The sequence below is a fragment of the Chelonia mydas genome, chromosome 3 (genome assembly GCF_015237465.2).
Source record: "Chelonia mydas isolate rCheMyd1 chromosome 3, rCheMyd1.pri.v2, whole genome shotgun sequence".
In the NCBI taxonomy this organism is placed as follows: domain Eukaryota; kingdom Metazoa; phylum Chordata; order Testudines; family Cheloniidae; genus Chelonia; species Chelonia mydas.
The window spans coordinates 115,519,544-115,546,587 of NC_057851.1; the positions used below are offsets into that span (position 1 = coordinate 115,519,544).

General features: G+C 39.7%; 1 protein-coding gene across 10 annotated transcripts in view; it reads left to right on the forward strand.

Moving 5' to 3' along the window:
* Window positions 1-27,044, forward strand: part of ZDHHC14 (zinc finger DHHC-type palmitoyltransferase 14) — a 154,099-nt gene that overhangs the window by 72,564 nt on the left and 54,491 nt on the right. For 6 of the 10 annotated variants that reach the window (XM_027826088.3, XM_027826090.3, XM_037895051.2 and 3 more), the window contains exons 2-3: window positions 1,721-1,893; window positions 17,337-17,495. In XM_027826088.3, the coding sequence (XP_027681889.2) occupies window positions 1,721-1,893; window positions 17,337-17,495 (332 nt within the window). The remainder of the gene's footprint in view (window positions 1-1,720; window positions 1,894-17,336; window positions 17,496-27,044) is intronic. The other 4 variants (XM_027826089.3, XM_027826091.3, XM_043544255.1 and 1 more) reach the window with 1 other exon arrangement.

Here is a 27,044-nt window from a genome sequence, read left to right on the forward strand (position 1 = left end):
TTTCCTTCCCCAACATGCTACTATAACAGCAGTGTCCAATTCTGTGTTTCAAGGGGCCATATTCCATTGTTAATAGAATTATGTGCCATGGGGCTAGAGTAAAAATGTAGGACTATATATTGTTGTCCATCCACAGCTGAACTCTCACCAGTGTCAACAGGAGCTTTTCACAGGGTAAAATATGGTCTTTATACAGTAACTGAACTTTTAATTATTTCTACTGTTTCCCTATTCCCTCTGCTAAAATGATCAGCCATGGAAATATTTAATGTTGTCATTGTTTAGCCTGGTAGTTAGTATCCCAGTGAGGTTAATTGGGGGCTGGGGGTCGGTTGCAGCACATGTAAGCATATCCAAGTTAACTTTTGATCAAGCTAGCTGGAAAGCCCATGACACTGTGGCTACTCTGCTATTTTTATCAAGCTAGCTCAATCAGAGCTAGTTCTGGTATGCTTACACTGCATTTCCCGATTGCATTGCAGACCTACCCTTAGTCATTGTTTCCGATCATCTGTAGACTAGGGAAGGCAATGTTGGTTACACTTGGTTCAGATCTGGAAGGTTATATTGTCAACCAGGACCTGGGCTAGAAATATATACTTTTCAGTTTGTTGTTGGTTTAAACTAAAGCTTAGATTGTGAATATAAATACATCAAATGGGCTGGGATTTTGACTATCCCTGTTCTATAACACAGACTTCTTGGCTTATATAAATCCATGCATATACCAGAATGATCCATACCTAGTGTTATTCTGAGATTAGCCAGAGTTTTATACTGTACAGTATCTAAGTACAACTGATAATGGTTTCTCTCTTTTCACTTACAGCCATGATTGTGAGTTAAATTAGGTTCCAGTGCTTCCATCTATGATGATTTTTTTTGAGTGGAATAATTTAAAAAAAAAAATTGTGTGCTTTATAGCCTTGCAGCCCAGTAATCATTTTTTAAATCTGGTAACAATAAACACTCTACTGTTCTGAAAAAGGGCTGTCATTGCCGTGGACCACCTTGGTTGTTCATTTCCATATGTGTTGCACTATTATTGCACTCCTTTTGTTTTTAAAGCAAATAAACAAGCTTACAGAATAAATTACAAAGAATGGAATGAGAGAGAAACAAAAGTTTGAGGCACCACATTCTATTTTCATAACACTGATACCTCCCCAGGGGGATAAAGGAAGCATGTGCCATTTATGTACGTCCTTGTGCATTTCCTCTAACAGTGGAGTATAATTCATGTTATAGAATTCATTGAATTTCTTACCATGTGTTACCGCCTCACTTTTAAAAAATTTCCCATTGTTTTATGTGTAAAATTTTCTCAGTTTTGTCCTCGCAGCTGATTGTCATCAAACTGTAAAACAAAGTTTATGCTAAGATACAGTATAAGAACTAATAATAGTCTGCAACAAAACCTGTGTTTTTCTTATACTAGAGGGAATATTACTTAACAATGCGGTGGTTGTTATGCTCTTTGAATCTTTTATATTAAACTAGTACTAGGTAATAGTGATAGGTGTGGCTTTTTAAAGCCATCTTTCAGCTTTATTAAAAGTATGGGTAGCATTCCACTGCAAAGCAATATAGACTTAATAGAATATAAATTCTTAACCTGGATAGATCTTTAATGGCAAGTGACTTAATAGTTTCTGAGAACATGTATTGCACTATTTGACATTAGTATAACAATTATTTCTTTTTCCTTTCTCCCTGGTAGTTGTCCATATTTGTCAGAGAAGATTACACCTGCTATTCCTGCAATAGGTGGGATTCTGTTCTTTTTCGTGACGGGGACCTTGCTGCGTACTAGTTTCAGTGATCCTGGAGTCCTCCCACGTGCAACACCAGATGAAGCAGCAGACCTGGAAAGACAAATAGGTAACACAGAAGGTCTGTCATTGTCCCTTCGCTTTTCTTCCAAGTGTGTACGTACTGTGTGGAGGCAGAATGCTGCTCAGCTTGTGGAGGACAAACTCCCATCTCAGCAGTAATCACTCTGAAATAATATTTTAACTCTCACAAATGTATTGACCCTCTCTAGAAAAGGGTCTGAGGAATTCTTCAGTCAGAAGTTGCTGACCACAGTGGTGGGCATGAAGAATGATAGCTTACTGCTGTGATTTGTTACTGGCCTTTTCTCCATATATGATGGAAGGTTCCCTAGTGCATAAAAAAATACTTACTGGTATATACTTCTAAAAGTGTTTATGGGAAGAAAAGTGACACAGGCATGCAATACTTCTTAAACTCTTAAATTCTGCACCTTCTTAGGCAACATACCTTATGTTGGGTCACATCTAATTATGACATTGATATGTTTGTTTATATTGTCTGCCGAAGGACCCCAACTAGGAACAGGGACTGATTTGTAGAGCCCCGCAAATCTGCAGATAGTCGTTTTATATTCATGAACCACGTTTGTGGATCGCAGTTTGGATGCGGATACAAATTTTGTATCCGCACAGGGCTGTACTGATTTGTGTTAGGCAGCACATAGGAAGACAGAGTCCATGGAAGGTTGCACATCAATGACAACAGTTAAACTTTTATTATTTTTTATTCATGCAGAGCCAACACAACTATGGAAGAGTGAGCTAGATTCTGATATGGCTCTTACATCAACACAATTATTTACTAAGTCCTAATTGCAGAGTTTTTATAATTGCAAATGTCATAACCAAAAGATATGCTACTTGGCTGTCAAAACCCTTGCAGAATTGCTGAATCAAAAATCTTTTTACTAAAGCAAAAAAAGAACAACAAAAAAACAACCTCCCAACACTGTTAATTTGAAACAGAATTCCTTGGGAAACATACATGAAACCCCACAATGCAACTTCAATAGTCAGTTTTCAGCGAAAGCTACACTCTTGTAAGAACAGAAAAGACACAAACAATTACAATTAAGTATGTTAAGCTACAGTAAAACTGTGAGGCTGTGTATATAGGAGTCTTCTATCTGATACAAATTATGACCTCTTCCTCTGTTCCTCTTTTGATGCCATAGTTGACTTTTCTTTCTCCAATGACAGTTATGAAAGTACAAAAATAAATTATGAAACCTACAAGTTTCCCACATGGTGGATTTTGTGGGTCAGAAAATGGTATTTTTATCACCTTTTACATACATTACTTTAGAATGCCTTTTCAAAGGCTTTGGCAGAGATTTAAGATCACCAGTTCATTTTTAATATCATATAGAACCATAGAATAGCCCTTTAAATTGTAATGGTTGCCTTTTTTGCAGCGTTTGAATCTTGAGGTTGCAGTATGATGAAATCCTAACACAAGTTTTGATTGAAGGGCTCAGTTTCAGAACAGTTGCAGTTGGAAGAAAACTGATTGTGTTTTATAGAAGGAGACACAAGTTTGTCATTGGCTTGTGTTTATTCTACAGATAAAATTGTATTTCTGTATTACTATAGAAATATAGTAATCAATTTACTGGTCACTGTTGTGTTATTGGTAAACCCCTGTCCCCCTTCAGCAGATATGGAGGGTCCACAGCAGAACTAGTGTGGTTTCACTGTGCGGCATTGGGGGATGGGATGCAGGGGGGCTATGTGGTGATCTGCCTTCCCTACATGCCAGAGAGCTGTATTCCACAGGGGATTTCTGTGTACCTCGCCACACAGTGGCATCAGAGTATTAACATCAGATCAGTGGGTTTGCAACTTGCTGGATCCACAAGCCCTTCTTTCTCCAGCATTGTACTCCCCATTTGGGACGGGTACAGGGGCAGTGTGGGATGCGTGGTCATACAGCAGGTCTGGTTGTGGGGAGAATTATTTCCCTTAGGCATTCTTGGAACTCTGCAGTATATAGCTGTATTACATTTTCTAATTCTGGCTGAGCAGTGTAATAACACCATGTTGTGTTGATATACCAGAATTCAGGTCTCAGCTCCTCATAATGCTTTTATGCTGTATTCCTCCCTTTCACTGCTGCTCTGAGCATTAGTGAGCATTCACTGATGTGGCAGAAGGGGAGTTCTATCCAGCCAAGCTTGGCTGACAGGAGCATTGCTGCAAGCTAGAACCAAAGTGGGCGGAGAGTAAATAGGAGAAAAGGCAGGAAAATGCCAGGTGACCCAAGCATGTCACTCCCAAAATATTTTTTATTAACTTTCTGTTGGCTGTGGCATTTTGGGTAACCTAAAAGAAGAAAGGCCTAGAGCAGAATGTAAGCACAGGCTGAAGAGAAGCAAAATCTATATGAATTACAGGTAGGCTGCATCCTCACTTCAGTCAGAATGTCTTAAGAAATGAACATGAAACTTATTCATGCTGAGAAGTTAGTGTAACTGAAGAGAATAGTGCATTATATAAACAAGGACTGGGAGTTATAAATGAAGGAGTTTCTAATTTTCATAAAATACAAAGATCTAGAAAACAGATGCCAGAGTTTAAATTTATGTTGTTGGGGAAAATACCAGAAGACGTTTGAGCAGACTGTTTTTTAAGAGTTTGTTTTTCAGTTTTTTGCCAGTGATATCACTGAAGACATTTTTTCAAAATCAAAAACTGAGTACATAATGTGCTGAAATTTAAGACAGTTGCTGGGACAGTTGTTTTGTTTTTTATAGTAGAAAAATAAAGTCTGAGATCTGTTTATGAAAAGCTCAGGAAAAAGCTATGACGCTTTCTTTAAAAAAAATTATTTGGAGTGGACTGTGGAAACTTATGAGAGGATGGAATTCAGACAGGTAAATTGATTACTATACTGTGTAGCTGAAAAATAAGGGACTGCCCCTTTTATATTGGAATTGGAAAAGGTTCAGAAAAGGGCAAAAAAAATTATTTGGGGTATAGAACGGCTGCCATATGAGGAGAGATTAATATGACTGGGACTTTTCAGCTTGGAAAAGAGATGACTAAGGGGAGATATGAGGTCTATAAAATCATGACTGGTGTGGAGAAAGTAAATAAGGAAGTGTTTACTGCTTTTCATAACACAAGAACTAGGGGTCACCAAATGAAATTAATAGGCAGCTGGTTTAAAACAAACAAAAGGAAGTATTTCTTCATACAACACACAGTCAATCTGTGGAACTCTTTGCTAGAGGATGTTGTGAAGGTCAAGACTATAACAGGGTTTAAAAAAAAACAACCTAGATAGATGCATGGAGGATAGGTCCATCAAAGGCTATTAGTCAGGCTGGGCAGGGATGGTGTCCCTAGCCTCTGTTTGCCAGAAGCTGCGAATGAGCAACAGGGGATGGATCACTTGATGATTATCTGTTCTGTTCATTCCCTCTGGGGCACCTGGCATTGGCCACTGTCAGAAGACAGGATACTGGGCTAGATGGACCTTTGGTCTGACCCAGTATGGCCATTCTTATGTTCTTCTCCTGTGAAGTTGTCATAATTATTGTGTAAATGAACAATAAAAATATTCTGGTATTCCACAAAAAGCCCTCTTGAGGTAGTACTAGTTACAGAAGTAAAGGATTGACGTGACTGTTCAATGTTATGTTGTGTTCAATTGAGTCTAAGGGTTTTTTAAAGTAGTATTGCTTCAATTTTATTACAATATTTGGGAAAAGGTGAACTTTCTTTGCCTATTTTAGTGCTGGAGCTGAAGGTAGTAGGAGAAATATTTTTATTTTAATTATAATATAATTTAAAGGAAAATATATTTATTGAATCCTTAGAGTACTGAGGATGAGTACTTTTATTCCAAGAAGTGATGAGGTACTTTGGATGAATATATGACACAGAAATGTATATTCTCCGCAATGGAGTGTTTGTCTGAATCTAACCTCCTATCACCAACTATTTAACTCTTCCAGTGGCTCCCATGACTCCCACTTCCCTTCCCACCACCCCTACAACCATCAAACACAGCAAATCCTCCGTTGCCAAGCCTTCTTTTTATCATCTTCTCCTATGAAAAATACCCAGTTCCAAATACTTCCCAAATGGTGTAATTAGACTATTATACTTATTTCTGAAAGTGTGCAACATATCTGTGTGACTTGAATAAAGAGTCAAGAGATTTAAGAATGTTAAGGCTGTTTAACCATTAGGATTCCTATACGAAAATTACTGGGAAAGCATGAATATTTCAATAAAAAAGTTACCACCTGGCAATTGTAGGTTTGTTTTTCGTGAAATGAGTTTGGTCTCAATCCAGTTCCCTCTAGACAAGAATCCATATCAGAAAAATCACCATCATATTTGATGCTAATTGGTCCCCTTGTTGACCACTTTAGCAAAGAGACTTTGAACGGATATAGACACTGATGTGTCTGTCAAGGAGGAGGTCTCTTCAGATAAAGGCCGAGGCGTGTTAGTAGGTCAGTGTGTGGAATGCTGCATCGCTACAGCTTGTTCTGTACTTGCTCTGTAGATATACTGTCTCCAGAAATGTTAATCTACCTTCTTTCCTTAGCCCTGTGTTTGCACAAACATACTGAAAGTAAGTTACAGGTTATCCCAGGGAAAGTCTCCTTTGGGATACGGTCCAACAAGTAAAAAGAAAAGGAGTACTTGTGGCACCTTAGAGACTAACAAATTTATTTGAGCATAAGCTTTTGTGAGCTACAGCTCACTTCATTGGATGCATTCAGTGGAAAATACAGGTGGGAGATTTATATACATAGAGAACATGAAACAATGGGTGTTATACACACTGTAAGGAGAGCGATCACTTAAGATGAGCTAATACCAGCAGGAGGGGGGGGAGAAAATCTTTTGTAGTGATAATCAAGATGGGCCATTTCCAGCAGTTGACAAGAACGTCTGAGGAACCGTGGGGGGGAGGGGGGGGGGGAGGAATAAACATGGGGAAATAGTTTTACTTTGTGTAATGACCCATCCACTCCCAGTGTCTATTCAAGCCTAAGTTAATTGTATCTAGTTTGCAAATTAATTCCAATTCAGCAGTCTCTCATTGGAGTCTGTTTTTGAAGTCTTTTTGTTGTGATATTGCTACCTTTAGGTCTGTAATCGAGTGACCAGAGAGATTGAAGTGTTCTCCGACTGGTTTATGAATGTTATAATTCTTGACATCTGATTTGTGTCCATTTATTCTTTTACGTGGAGACTGTCCAGTTTGACCAATGTACATGTGCCAGCAATGCCCCTCTGCCATGATGGCATATATCACATTGAAATTTCATCAAGTGGATTGATTGGATTTTACTACTGTCAGTGGGAGGGAGTTTGGTGAATGACTCCTTTATTTGTATTTGATACAAACTTATATTTGATACAGTTTAAATTATTTTTGGAAACTGAAAATGTGCATCAGTTAGTTAAATTGGTTGAGGCAAATTGGTAACAACTGTAAATATTGATTTCTGAAAAGAGATAATCTAAAAAGCTAAGTGATTCCTATACTGGGTGTATCTTGTTTTCTCATAAATTAATCCCTTTGGTACTAAACTTTGAGACATAGACTACAAATGTTGATCGTATATGCCTTAATTGGAATTCATAAGGAATTTCTCAAGGTGTGTCTATTGCCTCAGAAATGATAATTTGAGAACATTCTATCATGTGTGAAGCATTTAGACTTGTCTTTTAGGATTGAAATTCATTGTCTTTAGAAAAATTCTTGAGGATTCAGAGTACTGCTGTGGGCATCTAGGCAGGGTGATGCTCAGTATTGGATAGTTGGTTAGTATCTTTGCAAAGGTTTAAGGAGCCTAAGCCTAATACAAGGTTCAGGAGAAAATGAAACTGAGACAATATCAGATCTTCAGCCCCCACAATCACACCATTCAGTTCTAAAAATTGTTGTGCACATAGGACTAAATTGGAAGTTGATAATGTGTTGACTTTGAATTAGCTGCAGTGTTCTTACCTTGAGAGGCACAGCACATACTGCTTCAAGAGTGTGGGAGTACCAATGATTCTCCAAACTGATGCTTGATAAATTCAGATGAGGTTTAACTATTCCCCAAGTCCTCTTTCTTTGGTCAAGTGAACAAAAGAAAAAACAAACAAAAACATCTGAAAACCCAGTCTAACAAATTACAGAATGTTTTGTAGAGATATTACAATTAAGGTACTAGTAGAATTGCAGAAATAGCCTGTCATTTTATTAACTTGGGGTGGGGCAAGAGGTTGCAAACAAGTCCAGGGGTTGTTCTTACCCTCCATTTCCTCCTTGAGTACGGAACCCCATTTAAAAAAAAAAGAGAGAGAGAACGAACCACTGGCTAAAAGGGAAGAGAAATCTCCAATGGGAGTGAGTTGTGCTTAAATAGTCATTCTGGTTATAATTCCCTTGTTTCTTTCCTCACTGGGGGAGGTTTGCTACAATAACCCAAGTGAGCATTTATTGGGAGGAGAAGAGCTGATGCTTAGACAATATTCTAAATATGCTGATCATTAATATCTCAAATATAGAAGATTCTAGAGAATTATTCCTTGGACAGTTTTTGAAAATTCAGTGCACCCAGAAAATAAATCCTCCCCCAGCAATGAGGAGACTCTCCGATCTATTTGAAAACAAATGCAGGAGAGAATAAAATGAAAGAAGATAAAATAATTGAGAATAATCCTAAAAGATTCTGCAGTCCACCCTCCTTACCAAAGGTCTCTTCAGCCTCTTGTGTCTGGTTCTAATTTTGCCTTTTGGCAAAAATAAAATTATAATCCTGTTAATAAAAGTGCTAATGAAATTTACTAGATCGTTAGTTATACACCAGTAATAATAACCATGAAGTTTTGGAGGAATTTATTCCAAACCAGAAACCTGTATAATCTATTACTCTTTTACATTAAAGTTTTGTTTTTAGTTATTTTTTAAACTAAAAAAGAAATAACTTTTTAGCAACTATACATAAAGATAATACTGTTGATTATCTGAAATATTACAAATGTGAATCATGATGGCTATTAGAGGAACTATCTTGCTGTGATGATTCCCCCCTGCCCCCCAAATCACTAGAATCCGGCTGTTTGGCAAGATAGATGAACAGGTGCACTGATAGCTATCTGAAGTTAGTACACTAATTTCAGAACAACAAATTAGCTCTCCAGTTTTGGCACCCAGCACTCATATGTGGAACTTTTAAGTGTACCCATGGTTTTCAGATGACTGTGATAATAGTTGATTTTTAAGAGATGTTTATGTAATGCGATTGTCTACACAGAAAGTGGCAGGAGCATAAACAGCCTTTGGATGTCAATGGAAGGAGCTATTGGCCCCTACCGAAGGATGCAGTGTTTACATTAAAATCCTGGCTAATTGGTGAAGAGAGTATCTTAGCTTTCTTATTTTCATTTCCATTCTCTGGAAACAAAATGTAAATTCAGAAAGAATACAAGGAATAAATCTGTACTGAATGACTTAAAAAAAAAATCCTAAAAGCTGTGGGGGTGGAAGGCAGACAGCATTATAGGCAGCACTACTAGTGCTGCCTATTATTAAGGTTGCCTGAAATTATCCATTGAGACCCTGTTTTCAGTTGCTTAAAACTTTCCCAAATTCTGTTCTGGTTGAAAATGCATGTCAGGCATTTGCGTCAGGCTGAAAAAATAGTGGTTGATCATGTTGATTAATATATTCCAAGACCAGTAGGGCCTGTTGTGATCATCTAATATGACCACTTGTATAGAACAGGCCATAGCACTTTCCTGAAAAAAATTCCTATAGCATAACTTTTAGAAAAACATCCATTTAATATGGAGATATACCTATCTCATAGAACTGGAAGGGACCTTGAAAGGTCATTGAGTCCAGTCCCCTGCCTTCACAGTATGACCAAATACTATTCCTTCTTGTTGCCCCAGATCCCTCAATGGCCCCCTCAAGGATTGAACTCACAACCCTGGGTTTAGCAGGCCAATGCTCAAACAACTGAGCTATCTCTCCCCCCCATTCTTGGTTTAAAAATGGCCAGTGATGGAGAATCCACCAAAAACCTGGGTTAATTGGTCCAATGATTTATCATCCTCACGGTTAAACAAATTTATGCCTTATTTCGAGTCTGAATTTGTCTAGCTTTAACTTCTAGCTCTTGGATCATGTTATATCTTTCTCCGCTAGATTGAAGAGTCCAATATGAAAAATTCTCCTTGTTAAACTAAAGAGATTGAGCTCTCTGAGCCTATCGCTATAAGGCATGCTGTCTAATCCTTTAATCATTCTTGTGGCTCTTCTGTGAACACTTTCTAATTTTATCAACATCCTTCTTGAATTGTGGACATCAAGAGCTGGACACAGTATTCCAGAAGCAGTCGTACCAGCGCCAAGTACAGAGTTAAAACAACATCTCTATTACTGAATCATAGGGATCAAATTAAGGTTACATAGGCAACCTTAGATTTGGCATTTCCTAACTTTTGGGTGCTTGACTCTGCAACCTTAATGTTCTTTATGTAATTTGCTAAGTTTTTAAGTAAAAACAAACAAATCCAACAGAAATTCCATCATGTGGAACTTGGATATTCATATTAACTCCCAGCATGGGTCATGAGCAGGCTTTGGACCTTTAGATAGACATCACAGATGTCTGACACTTGAGCTAATGGAATAACTAGTAGCAGTAGTAGGTGGTTGTCCTCTATATGAATCAGGCACTTAAGGGGGGATTAGACGCCCACTTTGCTATCAGCAAATAATTGTGAAAAACCACTAGCAAAGAATGCAGAGACTCAGGAATCCTGGATTCAGTTCCAGGTTCCGAAGGAAAATGTGCTTTAATGGTTAGAAACCCTTCTGCCCCCATCTTCCCACCCCAAAATCTCTGTCCCACTCTTCTCATATCTCCCTCTCCTTCCCGCTCCCCAGACCTATCTTAACTCCACATTCCCTGGTACATGCAAAGAGGCAACTGCTGCTGTGAGAATTATAACTTGGAATTTCCTATCTTCTGTGCAATTAAAATGTAAACCTTGATATTACTTTCAGTCTTGCATTAAATTTCATTTGGAATACTCTTCAGCCTATTTTTGGCAATTAGAAAAAAATATAGTGCAACTGCACTTTTTTTTTTAATTAAAGCCTCATAGGAAAAGATAACTGCGGTAAGAGGAATGAATTTATCAAGAGGAGATCCCCCGAGTCTGGGTTTGTCCAATATGTGTAGGAGAGATTAACCGTTCCTCATGAATGTTAATCTCTCTGCATAGCACTGGTGCTGCAGATAAATTTCTAAAGAGATGGTTATGGCATTTTTCTTCTCCAACTATAAATGGCATATCTACAGTGAAGAAAAGAAAGGGAAATGCTTTGTATTTCTTTGATATCTTCACACTGATTTCTTACATGGATCTCTTCAAATCTTACACACATCCTCCCAAATTCATCTCTTAGGCCAGGTTGCTTCAAACCTGTTCAATGTTGCTGCTGCTTTCAAGCATGTCCAAAAGCCCTAAGAACTGTTAAGCCGCAGCTGTAATCCGTCACTAAGTCTCATTGATGTATAAGTACTACTGTACCATTTCAGGTTTCTTCAGTCCCCTCCCCCCACCCCTCTTTCTTACACACACTTAAAGAATATAATCTGAATTACTCCAGTGTTTTTAAGGAAATCCCCCCCGCCAGCAACCTTTTAGAGTACTGCACAATTGGCCAAGCAAATATTGTTTTGAGAGTACAACTTGGTTGTGTTCTGCTTCCGTTCCAGAAGCAGGGTACCAACTTAATAGGCTAGTTGTCTGATACAGTATGGCTAATTTTATGAAAATTTTAAGATAAATAGGACACCGTTCTTTGCCAGGCAGGTCTTCCAGAGCGCTCTCACCTCCAGTCTTTCCTTTTCTCCTCTCAGTAACCAGAATCTCATGACAGAAAGAGAAAATAGCAGCTTCATGTTTAACAGAGTTCTAGAGTTCAAAAAGATTATGGAAAGTTACTCTTGTAATCTTTTCTTTTTTTCTAAATTGGGACAGTAAGTCCTCTTCTGAAAGTCAGTGTAGTCTTTAGCTCAAAAACCAGTGCTGGGTTTACAATGCCGTCAGCGGCTCCATGGAGCCGGGCCCGTGCTTAGAAGGGGCCCCGGCCTGCTCCGCTTGCACTGCATCCTGAGATTCCGCCAGCCCACTAGCTCCTCACCGCCCATCACTTGTGCCTCAGGCCGAAGGATCCTCTCCACCCCGTGGCCCCACTGCCCTGCTCCTCTCTGCTCCCTGGCTGGACCACAGTGCACCTCCATCTCTGCTTCCCCCACCTGTCTCCCCAGAGCTGAGCTGCCTGGGACTGGTGCAGAAGCCTGGCCAGTCTCACCAATTGGGGTGGGGGTGAGGGTGGAGGGCTTGCCTTGGCCCCTCCAGGTAAGTGCGTCTTGAGAGAGCCCAGCCAGCACTGGCCTGGCTGATTGCACCACCACCCAAGGGGCCGCAGTGATTCCTGGCCCTGGGACCAGCTCTGGGTGTGCTGCTGGCTCAGCCCGGCAGACACAGTTACCTCCCAGCAGGACTGGTGAGTGCTGCCAGGAGGCAGGGGGTGGGGAGTGGGTCTCTGGGGAGTGCTGGGCTGTGAGGTGGTGGGGAAGATCTGTGTGTTGGGACACTAGGGAGTGGGGGTTCAGTGGGCAGTGCCAGGCAGTTGTGGTGGGGCTGTGGGCAGGGGGGGCGCTGGGCAGGGGGGTGGTGTGCATTTTTGGGCAGGGGGGGCTCTGGCCATAGGGAATCGGGGGGGGTTCCAGTGTTGGATGGGGGGGCTGGGTGGTGTGCTGTGGCATGGCGCCCCGCGCCCCCCACCCCCCTCTGAGGGGAAGGGGCATGCTGGCAGCACAGGGCTGGGTGGGGCACTGTGCATCTGGCAACTGCCAGTTTGTAAATAGTGCCCTCACGCTGGGCTGGCCCGTCGCTATGGGGACTGACGTCCCTGCACCATGCTCCATTGCCTCCATGGGAGCCCACAAATATGTTTGGTGCGAGGCCTACAAAAGGTTAATCCAGCCCTGTCAATAACAGATCAAGAGTTACAAGTGGATTGCAGTGAACAGCACTACTTTACGTTTTTTTTTAAATCACATTCCCAGTGTTTTTGTAGAGTGAGAAATTCTGCTGTTCTCCCTTGAGAATGGCATTCTCAAGCTTTTAAGCTCCTGGTTGTCTAGATACTGACTTTTCCTCCATGTACGCCAGTGTTTATAATTAAGTGTGCAGCATGGACTTAGATGGTTACACAAAAAGAGGACCTTCCTTGTTGTGGTAAGATCTTTTTAATATTTATTTTTGTGCTCTTACAGATGTCAGAGTTCATTCATGAAGAATTTTGCTCACACTAGGCCTTTACTGCAGCCGGAAAAAAAAACAAATTATTGCTTTATCAATATATTGTTTTAGGGCCAAATCCTTGTCCCTTTGAAATGTAATGGCAAAACTCCTGTGACTTGGCCCTCACTGGGATCAGGATTTGACTCTTAATGTACATTTTCCCCAAATACAAGTTTCATTTTGGAAAAGGTTAAAAGTCTCTGAAAAGAGAGGGAAGAATATTTCACATCTATATTGTATCCAGCTTGAAGTAAAATAATACGAACACAAGCCATATATTTTCTAGGTATTACATGTTGAGTGCTTATGTTTTATGTATATGGGGGTAAGTAGGATGTGGCCATATACCTGGGCACATGAAGACCTATACTATGAATGTATATAGGAAAGAAAGAAAAAGGGTCTGGATAATTTTACAGAGCTGATAATATTCAAAGCTGTGTAAATGAAAGTAATGGGGATGATCAACTCCTGCTTCTGGGTGTAAGCTGATCTACTTACTGAAGGTTCTATCCATACTATGGCTTGAATTGTGGTAGAAAAAACGTGATCAAAACTGATATCAAGTATGGTTTTACTAGACCTGTGCTTAACTGTTTAATATGGTGGCTGTTTGGTATAGCTGTAAGCAAATCTTTTTTTTTTTTTTTTTTTTTTTTAAAACATCATGTTTTGCTGACCATTACTTAGCCGTCATTGCAGCAAATCACATTCAGCATTGTCAGCCAGGTTTGACTAAAACAATGTTTGGAAATGCAATCCTCCAAAATTAATCGGTAGAATAAATTAATAAGGTATTCTAGAAAGGCCTATGTATTAAAGCCCCTCTTAAGTGATGGACTTAATTATGTGCCTAATTTTGAGCATGCGAGTTATCTAGTTAAAGTCAATAGGACTATTAACATGCTTGAATTTAGGTACTTGCTTAAATACCTTGCTGAATCGGAGCCTAATTGGGGCTGACAAATACAGACGGTTACAGACTGTTACAAATAGACGTTTTTGACCACAGTCTTAGTCTGTCATTGACACCTAAGGTCAAACTCATCCCTGATTATAACTACATTAAGGTCAGTGGAGTTCCACTAAGGATGAATTTGATTTTTTTTTATGATTAAAGGCTAGTGCTAGCATATTTGTGGTAATGTCATTCAAAGTATGGTAAGTGTGCTTAACTGTCTCAATTTTAGCAATAAAAATAAATGATACAGTATCTTTTTATAACAAAACGTATTACGTGTGTGTGTGTGTGTGTGTATATATATATATATATATCCTGTAAATAATCTCTTTTGGTCTTAAGCATATTACTTTTATTGCTGTGTGGTAAAGCTTTTCATGGTTATTGATGCTGCAGCCTATGATAAATGATGTCTTTGTATAGCAAATGTGTAAAATATTCCCTTTTTAATTTTTAAAAAGTTCATACCTAACAAAGACCAAAAAAACCCTCAACCCTCACCTTTTTTCATTTTAAATTTGGGGCTGGAATCACTCATGGTACCTATAAAGCTCTAAATATAATGCTGTATGCATGAATGTTTTCTTGCTGCCTGCCACAATGTTAGCTTAGCTTAGTTCCAAATCAGGGGTCTCAAAGTCCTGGCCCGTGGGCCATCTGCGGCCCACGGAGGAGAGACACATGCAGCCATGCTGCCAGCAATGTCTGCTGCATGCGCAGCCCACCGCAGCTCCCATTGGCTGGAGGAAAGGGATGGAGATACCATCACTAGTTGCTGGGCAAAGTCAGCCATGGAGGCAGCGTCACTTTTTTCCACAATGTATATAAACAAGTCAAAATACCGAACACAAGTATCTGATGCATGCCTTGCTGCAATCCTGAAGGTTTCAACTGCTCAGCTCCTGAGGCCAAACATCAATGAACTGACAGAACTGAAGCGTTGCAAGCTATCTGGCAAACACTGAAAACTGTCTGGCATGCAAAGAATTGTATAAAGTTGTATGACAGTTTTATTATTTCTAAGAAATTCAAAATAAAAAATACAATATAAAAGTTTTTTTTTCTCAACACCATCTTCAGTGACATTATTGGCCAGCTGGGAGGATTTTAGGGCTGGCACTGGCCTCAGGTAAACTGAGTTTGAGACACCTGTTCTAAATAAAAAGGAATCCAAAGATTGTTTCCTTCCTCATCGATCATGCTAATCGTATCATATATGTTATATAAACCCATATAGCCTGAGGACTCTGGGTCTGAGTCTTGGGTTAGCATGATTTGTGTGAAGACAGAAAGAAAGTGGAGGTAGACTTAAGCCTGAATTCAAACCCTGGGTTTATGTTGCACTGTAGACATACTCTTAGTATCTCAGGAGCATGTTGCTATAATATTAAATCTAGTAATTATCAGGATCTGTTAAAGAGGCTTTATCTGTTTTATGAATAGTCTCTTACGCTTGAACTATGACAAATTCAGCTCAATGAGAGCTATCAGTTTTCAAACAAAAAACTTCAAGGTTGTAAATATATATATCCATAAGATTCTAACAGGCTTTTACTGTTGTAATAGTTTTTTAAAAAATTAAGGCAGGAGATTATAAATTACATTGGAAAAAAAATAGTTTTTAAATCTGAAAATTAAAGATACTTGCTCAGTATATTCATAAACCTTTTACCTAAAGATGCAGATATATATAGTAACTATCTTAACATACAATTTCTGTGTTCTTTCAGAAGTGGGTGCTGAAACATAAGTTTGTCAGGACCCTGTTTATATTATAAATATTTGTAACTATATTTATTAGATGAATAGCATGTTTGCAACTGTAATAGTATTACTGTTTCATACTTCAGGGTAGTCCTAGACCTTTCTATGCTCATCCAAGTTGTAACTGCAGGCGTCATTTGAAGAAAACATAGCTGCACAGGTGGCCCTGACACTGAAATTTAATTAAAACAATTCTGTTTATGATGCAAGAGTCAGAAAATCTGTTTCACTCTACCATAGCTCTTTTGGTTCTGCTTGGCTGACAGTAAAACTTACATTTTGTCACTAAAGTAATCAGATTTTATTGTGAATACACAATGAGGGCAGTTCTTTGAGTAAGAAGGCACCATTTTAACCACATGCGCTTCTCAGCATATATCTGCACTTCAGAAGCATTTAAAATACAAAATTGATCCTTAAAAATTATTAACCTAGCCAGTGCTTTAGCTTCTGGAGTAATAAATGTTCTTGTCCTAAATAATCTCAGCTATCACTTTGCCAGATGGCAAGCAAAGACTTCTTTGTAAACAAATTTTAAGCTACAACAGCTGCATTAAAATATCACTACGTGTTCGATTTTAAACTCTCAAAAAGCAAGATGAGTGAAATACTCTCCTGAATGTACTCCATTATACATTTAAGGGTATTTAAGGGTCTCAGAACAATGAGTGATCTTGTTTGCCATATATGCCAAGTGCTCTAATGATAGGTAGAATGTTGGTGTGTATTGTATAAATGTCTAGTTTGGGCATTAAATTCAGTCTGAACGCTGCATTTCTTTGTCTTAATAATTAAAGACTTAAAAACGCTTCTAAAAGCAAAACCTCCCTTTTAAAGTGATTACAGCAATTTGCAAGAGGGCCATTTTTCATTTATAGATGTGAACTAAAAAATCCTCGAGCTCTTTCCCCAATTGAAAATGACTTTAGTCACCTCTGTTAAATGAGTTGGTGGTTAGTCCAGTTCTTAGTGAACAAATGTACACATCGCAAGAAACTCCACGAAGAGCAAGCCTATTTTTGAGGGACCAGTGAAATGGAGTCTGTGCTTGAATAGATTTTTGTGTTACTCAGTCTTGGATATCGTACATGAAGTAAATATTAAAGGTGCTGGCTAGGCTGAAGAGTGTGGGATTTTGGTTTTTGTGGTACAGAAGCTGTGGTGGCTAGATTTTTTTTTTTTTTTTTTTTTTTAAACAATTAGCTGCGTGGGTTTTTTTTTCCATTTTTTGTGATGCATTGTATTTTGAGTTATTTGCCTAGATATTCAGAGTCTGGGAGAGAGAAAAACTTTTTAAGCTTTCTAAATCTACAAAAATATACGTAAATGTTAAAGAAACTGGATTTAAAATGACAGTAATGTGCCTATCCCATATCTGGCAAGAGAATTTAAATTATTGTTCTAATGTTTAATTATTTCCCTGATAGATATTGCAAATGGCTCCAGTTCAGGAGGATACCGTCCACCTCCCAGAACAAAAGAAGTAATCATCAATGGACAGACAGTGAAACTGAAATACTGTTTCACTTGCAAGATTTTCCGCCCACCTCGTGCCTCACATTGCAGCCTTTGTGATAACTGCGTAGGTGAGTATAAAGAAAACTTACATGTTCAGTTTTTGTCATTTTTTCATTAAAGTGCTTTTAGAGGGCAGGATAGTCTTCCTATGAATACATATGGTGGTGTGCTTAAAGAGACCAGCCTCACATGGTTATAAAATCATCCAGAAGGTCACTAGCTAACACAATTATCCTGCTTCCTACCAGCTAATATGAGGATTTTGGAGGAGGGTAGATGTAGCCTCCTGGAAGTTTCAACCATGTAGCAGTTTTGAGGGGGGAAATTAGGGCTCATCTACACTGCTATTTAGCTACCATTGTAGTTGCACCAGTGCAAACCTCTAGTTTAAAGACATGGTCTCATCTGAGGTAAACTACACCAGTGCAATTCACATTGTACTAGTGTAAATTACATCTACACTTGAGGTTTGCTCTGGTAGAGCTAAACTGGAGGCTAAAATCCCATTGCAGACAGACTAAGTGCTTTTCTGCACTGCAGCACAGCCACAGTTCAGTAGCTATGCCACTATAGTGCTGTAGTGTAGACACCTCAGCGATGGAAGGGTTTTTTCCTGTCGCTATAGGTATCCACCTCCCCTGAGTAGCAGTAGCTAGATCAACTAAAGCATTCTTCCGTCAATGTAGCTGTGTCTACAATGGGGGTTTTGGACCTCTGAGCACCATAGCTGTGTTGATATACGTTTTAAGTGTAGATGAGGCATAACTGAGATTACATTTCACACTGGTATAGTTACACTGATGTTGCTGCACCGGTGCATGCCCCTAGTTCAAATGCGCTAGAACAATGTAAAAATTACTTGCATCGAGTGCTTCTTACTCTAGTTCAGGGGTTCCCAAACTTGGTTCATGGCTTGTTCAGGGTAAGCCCCTGGCAGGCCGTGAGACACTTTGTTTACATGAGCGTCTGCAAGTACCATGGGCCACCACTTCCTACAGCTCCCATTGGCCGGGAATGGCGAACCGCGGACACTGGGAGCTGCGAGGAGCCGTACCTGCGGATGCTCAGGTAAACAAAGTGTCTCGCGGCCCACCAGGGGCTTACCCTGAACAAGCCACGGACCAAGTTTTGGAACCCCTGCTCTAGTTTGAACCTGGGGTAAACTGCAGTGATGCAGGTCACTTCTTACACTGGGCAGTGCAACTACATTAGGGATTTGCATCACTGGTGGGAGGGAAAAAAACAGTGCCTTGGCGTTAACCCCCCACGAAAATGAAGGTTGGTGACCTACACCTCCTTTGAAGGCAAATCCTGGTCCTTTCTTTGCCACTCATTGAGAGAGAACCACTGGCATTCCACAGCACAAGGGATGCAGCAATTTTTGGGGAGCCCATGTAGAGTATTTGCCCATCTTTTGTGCTAGAGAGCCAAGATCTTCAGGGAACTCCCTGCATCCAACACAACAGGAGTGTGTAGGGATGGAATGGATTGGTCATCTGCTACAGTTAGTCTGCTTATGTCACAGGTACAAGCATCACAGTGTGCTCAGCCTTGAGTCTGGAGTAGTTGCCACAGGGCACTTCTGCTGTCTTGGCTAAACTGTAATGAGGGTGAGGAGTTTCTTTTCCTGTTGCAATTCCAAAGTAATTGGCTTGTGCTATGCTCTGCAGCCAGGTTATGATCTGTAGACAGTTCACATCTTCACAGTTCCAGCCTGTCTGCAGACTCAAGATGATGACACAATATCCTTTACACTCAGTTTACGTTTGGAAATTTGTATCCTCTAAGGTAATGCTAGAAACTTAATTTTGCTTTAGTATCCACAGAAATTTGATGGTTAAGTCTTCACTCAGAGAAAATTTCCTACTTAGCATTCGCTTGCCAATGGCAATGTCAGGCCCTGATTATATTTTACAATAATAAACTGAAATAACATTAGGTTTCAGAGTAGCAGCCGTGTTAGTCTGTATTCGCAAAAAGAAAAGGAGTACTTGTGGCACCTTAGTCTCTAAGCTGTAGCTCACGAAAGCTTATGCTCAAATAAATTGGTTAGTCTCTAAGGTGCCACAAGTACTCCTTTTTCTTTTTTTGAAATAATGTTTTGATCCTCTCTTCTGTACATCCTGCCTTTTTTCTGGAGATTGTTCCTTGAAGGGTAAGTAAGTGTGATTGACTACTTTTTATTTTTAACCACTCTTCAAACCGGTGTAGTTTTGTAGTGTAATTAGAATACATTTGGGGTTTAATGTGGCTGATTAACACACTGGTGATCCTGAACCTTGTGCAGTCAAGAAAATAATGTAGAAAGCAGATGTCTCCAGCTCAGAAATGCAATTGCAGCATGTAGCAGTGATCCTTTTCAGTATAAATCAATCACTGGAAGAATTATACATTCACATTTAGAGAATATCCATACAATGAATTCTAAGCTGAGTGTGGAAAGGTAGCCTTTGGTCTTCATATAATGAATACATGCCTACAGGCAGTTTCTTTGGTAAATAAATCAATCTGTTAGATGTTATGGTAAAAATTCTATCTACTAATAGGAGAAAAACTTTTTCTGATATTAAAATTGGAATTCTTAAATAAACAGAGGTCAATTTTAAGCTAAAATCTTTTTATAAAAGCCAAATTTTTTTGACCGTAGGACAAATAGGAATGTTTCTCTGATTTTCAAATTAGAATTGAAACATTTTTAGGCAGATGTTACCCATGCAGTGTTCGCAATCCATACATTGTGCTGCTGTTTGAGACCCTGACAGCGAAACTGAAGTGACATGGGGGGTTTGCTAAATAAGTGAAATAGACTATTTCCACTTTCCGAACTCAGAAACGCGCCGGGGGGAGGGGAATAGGCATAAACAGGAGAAATGTTTGGTTTTTGTATTTCATTTTTTAAATCTAAAGTGGTGTTTTTAACAGAGGTTATTTTATAATCTGACAGCATCATTTTTATACTAAAAGGATACCTGCCATTTTAAGTAGGAGAGAGATGCAAAGTCTGATCAGTAGTGGAATAAGAAGTTAATTTTAAACAAAGCTGTCTTCCTATAATGTCTGCATTCAAGCAACAGATATGAAACCACTATGAACATTTCCTAGAATATAGCTGTGCAAGTGAGTCATAATCAATAATTTTATCCAACAAATGTAGCCTCCTCTTTTGCTCATGAAATAGGTGCAAGAGGATTTGATTTTTCTGTAATGTAGACTCCATTTACAATTATTTGGTGACTATTTTTGCAATGAAAAAAAAATTTCTATGGATTGATTGCAAACAATTTTCTGCATATGTTTGCTATTCATTGCTTTGCTATGGAAACTGTCATGATTAGCTGTGATTTTAGTAACAGAAGTCGCATGGTATTGTTTTTGTTCCCTGTTTGGATGTTGTGATGCTTCCCGGAGGTACACAGAGTTGAGGCACCTTGCTACTACCTGCTGTTAGTGTGAGGAAGCCTTGTCTGAGCCTGCTGACTCCACTGGCAACAGGCAACACAAGCACTCCCCTCCAGGCCTACGCAGGCCCTGCTCTCTCACTCGCTCTCTCTCCAGGTTAGTGATAGGCACACTCCAGTCCCCATGCATCACCCTGGAGTGTTCTGGCCTCTGTTCCACAGGACATTAACAGATTCAGAAGAACCACCATACTGGGTCAGACCAATGGTCCATCTAGCCCAGTAGCCTGTCTTCTGACCGTGTCCAGTGCCAGGTGTTTCAGAGAGAATGAACAGAACAGGGCAATTTCGAGTGATCCATTCCCTGTTGTCCAGTCCCAGCTTCTGGCATTCGGAGGTTTAGGGACATCCAGGGCATGGGGTTGTGTCCCTGAGCATCTTGGCTAATAGCTGTTCATGGACTTATCCTCCATAAATTTATCTAATTCTTTTTTTAACCTAGTTATATTAGCTGTTTCCAAAGAAGCAGTACACACCAGCTTACCAGTTTCACCTCAGATCATTGGTCTTAAATGTGTTTATAGTGAAATCCAAGTAAAAGTTTATTAAATAAAGTATAGAAAGCCAAATGATAGCAAATAGAAATATTAGGGGGAAATGATCACATAAAATAAAATCATAAGACACATTTTAGAACCTAGACTTAATTAACTAGGTAATTTCATTTCTGATAGAGCAATGCTCACCCAAAATCCTTCCAGCATTTTGCAGCCAAGCTTGGCTGTGATCGTTTGTTCATGAGAGAAGTCAGGCCGTCAGTTTCAATAAAAGATCCTGGGTGTCTGTATGCACCCCCAGATATATCAAAACAATCCATTGTCTTTCATAAGCAGGACACCACCTTGATAGTGGTTTTTTCCTGAGCATATTCCATTTCAGGAGTTTTAGAACAGTTGTACAATTTTAGCGGAAAGTGAAGGAGGGATGGGGTAGGAAAGAGGAGACACAGGCATTGCCATGCATTCTACTTACTGTGCTAAATTAGCACAACAGAATTCTTATAGGGTCTGATTCAACCACCACTGAAATTAATGAAAAAACTCCCATTGACTTTGGAGGAGCTGGATCAGGCCCTTAAAGATCATCAGTTTCACATGAAGATGACACCAAAAATACTAATAAATCTAAGACTGAAGGATAAATGAAGAATATAAATAAAGCAGATCTTCAGTCCTAAAATAGAAATTGCCAAAGGAAATGCACTTATGCTGCCAATCCTGATTGATTTCATTTTATGCTGCTTTGATTTCCAACATCTTTATAAACTGCCAGGACCTGAAGAAGAGCTCTGTGTAAACTGGAAAGCTTACCTCTTTCACCAACAGATGTTGGTCCAATAAAAGATATTACTTCACCCACCTTGTCTCTCTAATATCCTGTGACCAATATGGCTACAACAACCCTGCAAACAGGAATATTTCTGTTACTTTCATGATTTTGAGGGATGCCAGGAAGAATAAATATTTCCTTTAGAAATACAAAATATCCTCATTTGTGTTCCCTTTTCTTGGTAAATTTATTTTTATTTACAAGTTGACCTTTTTTTTCTTTTTCTTTTCTTTTTAGCAAACAATAGTAAATTTTAAAATTAGAGCTGCGAGAAGTTAGGTTATTTCTTTGCGGACACTGGAATAAGACTTGAAATGTGATAGTCAAATCCATTTTTAAAAAAATTCAGAACAGTCACTTGGGAAAACAAAAAAAAAAATCTAATGACACTCACAAATGGAGAAGAAATTATCACTTCTAATTAAATTTGTGAAAGAGTGAAAATATTAGTGTCTTTAACATATAAAGAGTTATTTCAAAGAGAATATTAAAGTATAATGCATGTGGTCCAGGGGACACAGCTTTTTCAGCTGTCTTAGTGGACCTACTCATTGAGACCTGAGATGAAAAAAGGGGAAGAAATGATTTAGGGAAGAGCAAACGATACAGTCAAAAACAGGAGTGTGCTAGAGTGAAAGTTCTGAGTGATTTTTCCTGCTAATAGAATCATAGAAGATTAGGGTTTGGAAGAGACCTCAGGAGGTCATCTAGTCCAACCCCTTCTCAAAGCAGGACCAACCCCAACTAAATCATCCCAGCCAGAGCTTTAAGCCGGGCCTCAAAAACCTCTAAGGATGGAGATTCCACCACCTCCTTAGGTAGCCCATTCCAGTACTTCACCACCCTCCTAGTGAAATAGTTTTTCTTAATATCCGACCTAGACCTCCCCCACTGAAACTTGAGACCATTGCTCCTTGTTCTGTCATCTGCCATCCCTGAGAACAGCCTAGCTCCATCCTCTTTGGAACCCCCCCTTCAGATAGTTGAAGGCTGCTATCAAATCCCCCCTCACTCTTCTCTTCTGCAGACTAAATAATCTCAGTTCCCTCAGCCTCTCCTCAATAGACTCTCCCTTTCTGCTTAAATCATTCCTGCCACAGAAAACTTATCCCAGGCAATTATAAAATTACTTCAGTAGATGAGTTGTTTCTGGATTGGACCTGATTTCACCAAATCATTCTTTTAAAAGTACAATGTATAAACATTTCCAACAATTTGCCAAGTGGTGGGGTTCACATGAAATGTTTTTGTTTAAATAGTTTCCCTGGTTATACACCACTGTTCCAGGCGCAAGAAAGGAAAACTGGGAGTGACTTGTTAAAATAGTCACAGCACATAACTGATTGATTAAAAAATAAGGGATGGGTATCAGAAATATTTTCTGTAGAAACCTCTCACAGGTTCTCCTTCTTGTAGTGGGTGTGTCAGGTTTGCCAGATGGCATCAGCTTCCTGCACTGAAAGTACGAGTTATTTAGAACAGGTTGATCAGTAGTAGTAGTATAAAGCTTTTAAAAAGTTCGTATGCTGTGGCTGTTCGGGAGTTAGAATAATTTGTATAAAGCTTTATGGTCCAGTATAGCTGACACTTGTGTATGTTACTTGATTCTGTTACACTATGCATTAATACTCTAACATCACCTTTAATGGACCATTAGTTGAAAAATGTTTGTTTACGTCATTAATGGGAAAGACAAATGGGACGTACAAATAAAAATAAAAGTAGGTCCTATAGCAGTGCTATAGTCAGCTATAAATCAATGGTCCCGCTTTTCGACTGTAGTTGGACTATGTAGAAAAGGGTTTTTTTTTTTAAATGGGAGACTTTGGCTAGCTAACACTATATCATAATTGAGAAATCTCCTTTTCAGGAGCCAAAAAATTTAGGATACGACTAGCAACATCCTTATAATGGGTCTTTCAGGGATCTGTCCCCATCAGCTGCTGCATGGAAAGTACACACACACAAGTCCAGTCCTTTCAACAGGGGCTCTCTGTGTCAGTCTAGCAATGGCTAGCTTTCAGCCCTCCAGCCAAGGCTTTCTGGTGACTTCTGCCCTTTTTGGAGTTCCAAGTGAAACAATTAATCAATCCAAGATCAGCAAAACAGGTAAAAGAAAAGGGTTAAAGGGGCAACCTGTAGTCAGTTTCAGTTCAGCCCCTTTTCAGAGGGGCCCAGCCCAGGATGTGCCAGAGTCCACTCCAGATTTCACTGGGTGTCCAGAACGAGTTATAGGATTTGGTCCCTTTCCCCTTTTTTCGGGCAGGGTCTGTGTTCCCTTCCTGTGAGGACAGAGGCTCCGCTAGCTACCAGCTATTTTCATGGGAGCTGGGAAGCTCAAGAGCCTGCTCCATTCCTAGGGCTGCCCACTGAGTGGAGCTTCCTCCTCCATTGCTGACATGACTTGCAGGTGCTGTGGGGCAGGGCTTCTCCAAGCCAAAGCAGCCCCTTAACCCCTCTGTTTCTGGTGCAGTTTATACAGCTCATCACATGCCCTCTATTCTAGTGTCTGAGTGTCTCCCAAGTGAAAATCAAAATCTCAATAGGTTAGTGGTGTAATTTTCCTCAATTATTTCCCTAAGGCAGTTGGGGCTATGTATGTGTTTTGTTTAATTTCCTTCTCTAGCTCCTCTTCAGCTCTTTTTCCTCATCTTCCTTTTTCTCTCTTTATCTTTGCTCATTTTAATTACAGCTGTGCTAGTGCCAAGTTGAAGAAAGTAAGTTTTGCACTTAGTTTTGAGGGCCGAGTCACTGAATACTCTTAATCACGTTTTCGGTTTTCTTAAGGGTTTGCTGTTCAGTCGACCCAGGACTGAGCTCATCAGCTCTGTTCTTTTTGGCAGAAAATGAAATGGACAGCTGTTCATTCTGGGCTTCACCTGGACATCAGCTGCCTTCCTTTTGTATACCCACTAAGGTATATTGTCTTTTGGGGTATTTTGAAAACCCCAGAAAGAATGCAAGCTACCAGATGCACAGATGAGTCTGGCTGACTACCTTTTATTAATGATTTTGTTTATGGTGGTATCCACTGTAGCTAAACACTTTCTAGACATGTAGAGAGGGTGGTCAAAGAACTTGCAATCTAGGGAAAGACGGACAAAAACAAGGGGTTGGTTAGGGAAGAGGAGCAACAAAAAGGGATTTTTATACAAATTAATAAGATTCACTGTAAGCAGCATCAGAAGACTGTCTTTAAGAGGGGTTTAAAAGTATAATGTTCTTATAGATTAACTCAGGGAGGCCATACTGTGTACAGAGGAGACCATGTGGAAGAAAGTACAAAGGTGATTGTGGGAGAGGCTCACAAATATGTGGACATGGTTAAGAAAGTTGGTGTGAGTGGTGGAGTGTGTGTGAAAGGTAACAGAAAACTTGACGAGAAGATAATTAGGAAGGGATAGAGTATTTTATTGAGCTTTGGGGTTGGTGATCAAATGCTTACATTTGATACGTTGCTGTTGGGGAGACAGTGGAGGGATTAAAAGAAGTGAGGTGATCATATCGATAGGCAACAAGTGTTACCCGGGGTTCTTTCAACCCAAAGCTCCTGGTAATGTTTACTCTGTGTGAGGTGGTGTCAGGAAATAAATCAGGGCAGACATGGCCATCCGACTGGTAGATGGCTGGCACAAACAGGACAACACGAGTGCCTTCACTTAAAGTTAAATTTTACTTCGTCTCAAGCACTTACACACGTCTGCCACAGGTTAGTAAAACACCCCCAACCGTCGATAATTACCAAAGCTGAGTGTGGCTCTCAAGTGGCACAGCAGCAGCTTGTCTGCTGGTGGGGAACACAAGATGCATCCAGTGGGAAAGTCCAAAGTCCAGTCCCGAAGAGTCCCACAACCTCAAACTTTTCCCCCTTATTTTATACATTAGTAACACAATGACATGTCACCTAAAGGAAACTTGTTAAGCAAGCAGTTTCAATGGTCAAGCAAGAGGTTTTCTTCTGATTATTGATTAACCAGGTGAGGTTTTTTCCCAGAGTTTGCAGCCTTGAGACCCTGTTAGACACATTCCTGAGGGCACATCCTGCTCTTCTAAAATGCATGGATCAGCAACTTCAACACAATTCTTATCAGGAAGAAAGTGGGGTCAAGCTGCCCTTTCTGTGGCACCCCAAACCCCCTTCCCTCCTCCCTGGGTCAAGCTGAGGCTGCTTTGGCCACTTTACGGTCTGCTGACTTGGCTGCTTTTAACAATAAGCAATAGTGGGCTCAGGCACTTTACAGGTTTCCCAAAATCTCCCCATACACAAGGACTTTAGAAATTGCATTTTGTAAGGAATGAAGGGGTATAAACCCTTAATTGTTAGAAATGGCTGCAAGGTGTGTTGCAGTAATACCCCATTTCTCTAGACTTCCATTTTCTCCCTCCCAGCCCCTGCTTCTCCGCCTCGTCATTTGAATTTTGGCTATGGTGCATGTTGTAGTTGGAAGTTGTATTGGGTAATGCACAAACGCATATTTGGACTTGCAATGGTATGTATAATGGGGAGATTTTCAAAGGCACAGGCCTTAGGCACCTAGCGGCTTTTGAACTCCTGCTGACTGCCAATGTGGGCTGGGCTCCTAATTGCCAATTGTGCCTTTGAAAATTTTACCCTTAATGTACTGGCAGATAAAGGGATTTTGGTTATTAATTGCAGATATTTGTTAGAAGCAGTAGTGTGGGAAGTGTGCAATGTAATTATTATATTGTATTTTATATATGTTGACATTTCATGACTATGAAACTACCCAGAGCAATGGCTGGATGTTTCCCCAATAAATTGATAAATACTTTTATTGATAATATTAAACATCTTCGTCTAGATTTGGT